Source organism: Myotis lucifugus, unplaced genomic scaffold (genome assembly GCF_000147115.1).
Source record: "Myotis lucifugus unplaced genomic scaffold, Myoluc2.0 scaffold_141, whole genome shotgun sequence".
Classification (NCBI taxonomy): domain Eukaryota; kingdom Metazoa; phylum Chordata; class Mammalia; order Chiroptera; family Vespertilionidae; genus Myotis; species Myotis lucifugus.
The window spans coordinates 1551111-1559621 of NW_005871189.1; the positions used below are offsets into that span (position 1 = coordinate 1551111).

The 8511-nt window shown below is 45.8% G+C and overlaps 1 pseudogene and 1 gene segment (V, D, J or C); both read left to right on the plus strand.

Moving 5' to 3' along the window:
• The first annotated feature begins 529 nt into the window (after positions 1-529).
• Positions 530-2837, plus strand: LOC102438938 (annotated as a pseudogene).
• A 3494-nt stretch (positions 2838-6331) lies between these two features.
• LOC111827180 lies at positions 6332-6881 on the plus strand. The segment is given in 2 exon segments: positions 6332-6380; positions 6496-6881. Coding segments are annotated over 2 exon segments (435 nt in total).
• Positions 6882-8511: the final 1630 nt, after the last annotated feature.

Genomic DNA, 8511 nt, shown 5'->3' on the forward strand with positions numbered 1-8511 from the left:
TTAATGAGGGTTAATTTTAGGTTCTTATATGAGAATGGATTATCTCCAACTGTAGTGGATTGGAGGCCTGTCATATACGCAACATTCTCAGGGGGAGAATGTCCAACCCACTTTGCTTAAATTGTAACCCATTTTCCTTTGCATTTTTTTGGTCCACATTAAAAATCTCATAAAATTGGTCACATTATAAAAATGCTAATATTTTCCTTCTGACCCAGCACAACCTTCGCTAAAGAAAATTTAATTATCAACTCTTGACTTAAAGCATGTATAACTACTTTGCTTCCCCCCAGCATAGATAGATATAAATTGCTGTTACTCCAGTTTGGTAATAAATACCTAACATAATAATAAATCGTAAAAATCATTTAGCAGCTATAGATCATTTCATTTTTATGTTTATTCATACATTTAAATTTTCTAAAAAAAAAATTCAATGTTGGCAAAATGGTACATTTAAAAATAGCTGATATTCCAATAACTAAGCCTATAAGAAGCACAAACAGGTAGTTTACATAGTGAAGTAGAAATGGCTCACAGTAGGTCATCCTAGCTAGTCCCAAATGTAGAAATGATGGGCCTGGTTCGATTTCTAACATTTTAGCAATGGACAGGTCTTTGGGGGTCATATCATTGCAGCCCCTCTCATGTAAGAGTTGAATAGAATGTCACACATATAAAGTGATTTAATCACTTGAATACAGAATACATTTCTTAAACATCATATGATATGTTTTATTCCCTGGTCATTATCTTGAGTGTGTTTGATGACCTCACTACAATAGAGTTCTGTGGGTGAACATGACATTTTGTGTTTGCTCATAGCAGTTGCTCAGTGAGCATTTGTTGAACCAGTCAAGCTGGCCTATAAGTTCCACATAGACTGGGATTGTATCTGCAGGGCTGTGTATTTTTTTGTTGTTGTTAATATATTTTATTCATTTTTTACAGAGAGGAAGGGAGAGAGACAGAGAGTTAGAAACATCGATGAGAGAGAAACATCGATCAGCCGCCCCCTGCACATCTCCCACTGGGGATGTGCCCGCAACCCAGGTACATGCCCTTGACCAGATTCGAACCTGGGACCCTCCAGTCCGCAGGCCGATGCTCTATCCACTGAGCCAAACAGGTTTCGGCAGCTGTGTATTTTTTATTACTAAGAAACCAGACATAGCCAATTTCTGTTGAGTAAGCATTGGCTGTCCTAGGAAAGTGGATGAGCGGTACTGTTGCCAACTATTTTTTTTATTTTGCATGCTTCTTTCCTCTTCAGATTTCCCTAGGTTTTCATATCCAGAATGAGGAATTGGTCTGGATTGCTGACACTGGGCTGGAGAGAGGCCTGAGATCTAGGAAATGTGCCGCTTTGGCCACAAGGAGGAGCTGTGGCTCTATTGAAACCTCTGAGCTGGGGGGAGGGAGAGGACTGGGAGTCAGTGGAGGGGTGGGATGAGGAGGGAAGCTAGGGCTTTGGGACTCCATCTTTATGTCATTTAGGGGCATCAGTGGTAGACATCCCAACAATATTAAACTAAAATCTTTTTCAAATTGATTTCCCTTTGTCTTGTACCACAGCCTGTGTTCTCTTTTAGCAACCTGTTTGCTCTAAGCCCAGCCAAGCCTTGTAGCCTCAATACAGAGGCAGACGCTGGTTGTCCCTTGTATGGTTCCCTCAGCACCCTTCCCCGTGTCTGGCTCTGGGCCTACATCACAATCATGCACTTTAAGTGATGGGCACTATTCCATCCAATCTTCCTCCCTCCATGCAGTTGGGCAAAGGCCTCCAATGAGCCTAGACACTGAGGGGAAATGGAATTTTGAGCGATGTCCTGCCTGACTGAGCAGGGAAGGAAGGAGGCAATTATATGTGGCTGAGAGGAGTCCTGGGAGGATGAGAATAGAGAGAGAAACTCTATGATGAGTAAGGCAGCTAATAGCAAAAGAGCAGCTGCCAGAGGAATAACCCATCCAGATCCATTGAAATCCATCCTCTATCAGAATCTACATGAGGCATGAAAGGGGGAGGAAGGACTGTCCCCTGCAGCAGGGGAAACTGTCAGGGACAATGACATCATAGGCAGAACCACCAACCAAGGCCTAGGAGACCAGAGCCCACCCTTCCACCCCCCCCCTCCAGAATATCCCAGTTAGAAGATGCCACTCATCCTGATTCCACCATGGACTACAAGCTGCTCTGCTATGTGGCCCTCTGTCTCCTGGGAACAGGTGAGTCTTGGGCTCAAATGGCTGTCCTTGAATTCTAAGCAATTCCCTGTGGCTGCAGCAATACCCTTCTTTCTAGGCTTTGTCTGAATTTTGTCCCTTTCCCCCCAACAGTCCTCATGGACACTGGAATTACTCAGATGCCAAGACACCTGGTCATGGGTATGAGAAATAAGAAGTCTTTGAAATGCAAACAACATCTGGGGCATAATAATATGTACTGGTATAAACAGAGTGCTCAGAAGCCACCAGAGCTCATGTTTGTCTACAACTATAAGGAACTCATTGAAAATAACACTGTCCCGAGTCGCTTCTCACCCGAATGCCCAGACAGCTCTCAGGTATACCTTCACGTGGATGCCCTGGAGCCAGAAGACTCCGCCGTGTACCTCTGTGCCAGCAGCAAAGACACAGCCTTGCAGAGTCACCTTCTGACTGTGCAGAAACCGCCTGGGTCCAGTCAAAAAACTGTGGGGCAACCAAGGCTCGGTTCAGCATTTCCTGTGAGAGCCCAGACAGAAATCTCAGAACACAATGCTGCCTGTCAATTCACTGGCTATGACAATGTTAAATCCCATGCAGACCCAAAAACCTGTGGCCTGGCCTTGTCTTGAACATGACTATGCGTGGACAGAAATGTTCAAGTTCTTCATTATCTTCCTATCAGCTTGTGTCCTGGGAAATCTTTCATGAGGCACCTCACACCCTAGTCACAGCAGGCCTACCAAGCCTGCTTCTAATAGATACCTTTCCCTGACTTCTCTTTCCAACCAAGTTAGACCTGGACCACAGCCCTGATCCCAGCTCTAAATGTGCTCAGACCTTTTCCAAAACATCTCCTTCCCTCAGCTTGTGGCTTTGTCAGTTCCCACCACTGAGGATAATAGTTTCCTCATCCAGTTTGGTTGTTTTTCCCTTTAGTCTCTTGATCAGAACTGTGAGTCACAGAGTTCATGCCTCTATATCATGGCTCTGAATTGGCTGTAGGAGAAGACAGTGGGTCCTGCTTGTGTGGTCAGGTCCTCACACCCAGCCTAGCTGACCTAAAGGCCACATTCTCCAATGATCCTTGTGTAGCTACAATATTTCACTTAGGGCCTGTGGGCCTTCATGCTCCAGGACACATGGGGCTGAGCCAGGGGCATCACATGTCTGCACAGGCACTAAGGCTCAGGGTGCCAGCCCTTACCTAAGAACACCAAAGCATTGAGCTGGGGAACACCCCTATTCCCTGACCTGCCATGTGTACCAGGCTGCTCTGTTTTGTGGCCTTGGGAGCCACTGAGTCCAGGAAACAGAAGGAGACTTTTGATGTGGGCTTTTCAATTCCAGATCCTCAGTATTTCCTTCATCTGGACAACTAACAGAAGCCATGAATGTGCAAGTCAAGCAGATGCCAAGATCCCTATTGTAGAGATAAAAAAGAAGCTGGTCTTTGAATGTTCTTAGAAAGTGAACCACTTTCTGATATATTGGTGTCAACAGAACCCAGGACAAGGTCTCAGACTGATCCATTGTCCAGTGCTGAATTTATAGGCAAAGCAATGTGCTTAAGGGCACCTCTCTCAAAAAACAAAGTTACCATTAAAAATTCCTTCTAATAGAGTGTAAGCAAGCTAGACTTAACCCTTTACAGTGGATTGGGTATTTGTCCTGTACTTTCAGTAACAGGGATGCACAGCTATAGTCACTCCTTTTCCATTCACTCTCTCCATCACTCACTCCAGCTCCTAGGAATCTTTCTGTGCATCCTGGTTCTTCAGTTGAATCCTTATCACATTCTGTTTCCCCAAGTCCCTTTGTTTATTTATTTTTATTCATTTAGACTGTCCAGTACCTCCTAGAAGACTAAGTAAAGAGGGTTAGAATAATTTATTTCCTACTTGGACTTTAGAGAAAAACTTAGAGAAAATTAATCACATACACATGTGTTCTCACATCTGGGGAAATGGGCATTATATTATTATCAACTAGTAACCCTGCACAGGAATCCAGGTGCCAGTAGCTGGCCAGAAGTTAGCTGCTGCCCTCCAGTAGCTCTATGCCTGCTGCCTGCCCTCCTGTAGCTACCCTTACCTGCCTTCCCCTCACCCCCCTCATAGCTCGCTGTCCTTCCCCCTTCTGTATCTCTCCACTGCCTGCTTGAGCTCACTGCCCACCCTCCTGTAGCTACCCTTACCTGCCTTCCCCTCACCCCCCTCATAGCTCCCTGTCCTGCCCCCTTCTGTAGCTCTCCACTGCCTGCATGTAGCTTGCTGCCCACCCTCCTGCTGATCTGTGATCTGGTTTTTACCCAGTCAGTCCTTATGCTTCACAGCTAATGACAATTTGAATATTACATCTTTATTGTATAGGATGAACAGAGGCAAGAGAGGATCTCTGAAAAGAGAGAGTAGAAAAGAAATGCTCCAGCAGTGTGGGAACAGCAAGTAACATTATTTTTTAAATTACGGAGGGGGGAATAAACTGATTAGTGGGCACCTTGCAAAGAGGCCTGTCTAAATAATCTGCCTTAAACTAGCTGTTGGGGTCATCAAAGGAAAACAACTTCTGTCCTAACCGGTTTGGCTCAGTGGATAGAGCATCCGCCTTCAGACTCAAGGGTCCCGGGTTCGATTCCGGTCAAGGGCATTTACCTTGGTTGTGGGCACATCCCCAGTGGGGAGTGTGCAGGAGGCAGCTGATCAATGTTTCTCTCTCATCGATGTTTCTAACTCTCTCTCCCTCTCCCTTCCTCTCTGCAAAAAATCAATAAAATATTTAAAAAAAACGAAACAACTTCTGCTGCCTGGCTAGCATGGCTCAGTGATTGAGTGTTGAACTATGAACCAGGAGGTCAGAGTTCGATTCCCGATCAGGGCACATGACCAGGTTGCAGGCTCTATACCCAGAGGGGACGAGCAGGAGGCAGCCAATCAATGATTCTCTATCATCATTGATGTTTTTATCCCTCTCTCCCTCTCTTTTCCTCTCTGAAATCAATAAAAATATTTTTTAAAAAACTACCTCTGCTAACTATTAATCATCAAAAAACCTTGGGATGCCCTAGCCTGTTTGACTCAGTGAATAGAGCATGTGGATTGAGGGGTCTCAGGTATGATTCCGGTCAAGGGCATGTACCTCAATTGTAAGCTTGATCCCTGGTCCTGGAAGGGGCACATGCAGGAGGCAACCAATTGATGTGTCTCTCTCACATTGATTTTTCTCTCTATCTCTCCCCCACTCTTCCACTCTCTTTAAAAAACCAATGGAAAAATATCCTCAGGTGAGAATTAACAACAATAACAACAAAATCCTTGGGAGTCTATTTGCAGTCCATCTCCATGACAATATTTTTTCCTCTTACAATAAAAATTCCAAAATCAGCTAGAACTGGATTTTTGTACCTTTAAATTAAAAAAGAAAAACACAGTGCAACAAGCAAATGGTAAAATCGTTCCTAATTGAAACACATCCTTGGACTCTTGCCCTCTTGTATCACAGCTAACTCTAAATCTTGGTTACCAACAAAACACATCACATGGGGGCACTGTGGAACTGCTGAGCTCCAAAAGCTTCTGGGGCAGAGCTAGGGATCTGAGCCAGCTGCCTGGGGCCAAGAGGGTTAAGCAACAGCCTTGTTTGGTGTTTTTATCTGCTGTAAGACTTAATACCATAAACACTATTTTGCAGGTGCTGTCCCAGCCAGGAGTCATGAATTTCCATTGAGCAATGATTAGGGGGGCTCTCTGAGCTTGCAAGGGAAAGTGAAGGGTGCAGAGCTGGTAGGAGGCAGCCTGCATGCCCGGGGAGCAGGGACAGGTAGAGGAACAATTGCCTCATGGAAAAGCAAAGGAGCTGGGGGGACCAGCATGCTACCTAAACCCAGCCCACCTCCACCAGCCCCTGCAGCTACACATGTCATGCAAGAGGCTTAGCAGGAAAAAGCAGGGTGCCTAGATCAGCTGAACTAGGGACCTGGCAAAGGAGGCCAGGCTCGTGGGAACCAGCATAGATAATGACATCAGAGCAGTGACATCACTGCCGAACTTCCAATCAGAAGGTGCCCAGAACATTAGTTCTTAGAGGACCAGAACTCTGAGCAAGGAGACTCCTGCCCCACCCTGCCATGGGCTCCAAGCTCTTCTGTTGTGTGGCCCTTTGTCTCCTGGGAGCAGGTATGTCCTTGGCACAGGTGGGGCATCTGTTCTAAGCCTGAAAGCACCTGCATCCAAGGCAGCATCAGGGTCCCTCCCCTGCTCTTTTTCCAGCTTCTGTCTCCTTCCCTCACAGGCCCAGTGGATTCAGAGGTCACCCAGACTCCAAGGCACCTGACAAAAGCCAGAGGACAGACAGTGACACTGGGGTGCTCCCCTCTCTCTGGGCACTTTGCTGTGTCTTGGTATCAACAGGCCCAGGGCCAGGGCCTCCAGTTCCTCATTGGGTACTACAGTGGGGAGGAGAGTGCAAAAGGAAACATCTCTGATCGATTCTCAGGGCAACAATCTGATGACTACAGCTCTAAGCTGACCATGAGCTCGCTGGAGCGGAAGGACTCTGCCCTGTATCTCTGTGCCAGCAGCTTAGCACAGCCCTGCAGAGTCACCTGTGTTCTGTGCATAAACCTCCCTGGCCCAGCATGGAGCAGCCTCAGTGCTGACAGGGCTGTGGGAACCTAGGGATCCAGTGGTAAGGCAGAGTGACTGGGGGCCCTGGAATGGGAAGCCTAGGGCTCTTCTGAGACAGAAGCCAGAGGACAGATATTGACATTGAGATGTTCCTGAGAACAAAAAGAGCTGGTCAGATGCTACATCACCATGTTCACTCCCAGATTACCTTCCCTGCCTGGCACTCTATGTGATAGAAGTAGAAGAAGGGTCTGCAAAGTAATAGCTCTCACCCTCTTTGGGGAGGGGGAAGAGTTCATTTGAGGATCAAAATTGTTAGTTAAATGTGTGGTCAAGAAAATAAAAACCACAGGAATTTGTTTTATGTAATTTATAAAAAATAAATTGAAATTTGGGGAAAATATAAGAGAGAAAATATGACTGAAGATGTTTGAAAATAGAGATAAAGCTAAAAGATTATTTAAAAAAACTGTTATTTGTAACATTTTTCTCTTTCCTTTCAAAATTTTCAATGCCCAGAAAATATAAAGCAAGGCCTTATAGCAACAGGCATCCCAGTGGTAAGCCCCAGGTGAGGCCATCAGCACCAAGATGATAATGTGAGAACCCTGCGGTTGATTCTGACTTCTTTCTTCTTGATTTCTCATCCCAATCTTGCCTCCTTGGGGTACAGTCAAGTACCTCTTAAAACACAAATAAGGTCATGCCCCCTGACTATAAACAGGCAAAAGTGGTCCAGTTCCCCCACAAATAAATCCTGTTTTCCTGGAAAAGCTTTCTAACACATCACCATCCTAATTCAGTGACCTTCAGAGCAACCCTTCTTGGCAGTCTCAGGATGAGTCCTACTTTGTGACTAATCAGATCTTTGCAACATTTCCTAAAACACGGATGGCTGGGTGGCCTTTAAATCCTCGGCATTTGCTCTTGCTATTCCCATAGCATAGAAGGCCCTTCCCTTCTCCCCAGATACACCTCTTTGGAGCATGAACTCAGCTGTGTCTTCCTCTTGGCGTCTTGCCCTGACTTTTCACAATACAGTACTATTGATTAGTCTGCTCTGGCTGCTCTAACAAAATGCCATAGACAGGGTGGCTTTGACCACAGACATTCATTCTCCCACAGTTCTGGAGGCTGGGAATCTAAGATTAAGGGGCTAGAGTTGGTTTCTGGGGAAGGTTCTGGTCCTGGTTTGCGGGTGACTGACATCCCCATGTGCTCACATGGTCTTTCCTCTGTGCTTGCACAGAGATATAGAAAGAGCTCTCTGGGGTCCTAACAGATCAGAGTCCCAACATTATTACCTTATTTCCCTTAACTACCTCCCTGGAGGTTGTATTTCCAGGTATATTGGCTTCGGGGGTGTGGACTTCAACATATGGATTTGGGGGACAAAATTCCAGTCATAACTACATTCTCTTTACTTTCATAGGAAAAACTAAATTACAATTAATGCTCTTTTTTTTACATATATTTTATTGATTTTTTTACAGAGAGGAAGGGAGAGAGACAGAGAGTTAGAAACATCGATGAGAGAGAAACATTAATCAGCTGCCTCCTGCACATCTCCCCCTGGGGATGTGCCCGCAACCCAGGTACATGACCCTGACCGGAATCGAACCTGGGGACCCTTCAGTCCGCAGGCCGACGCTCTATCCACTGAGCCAAACCGGTTTCGGCA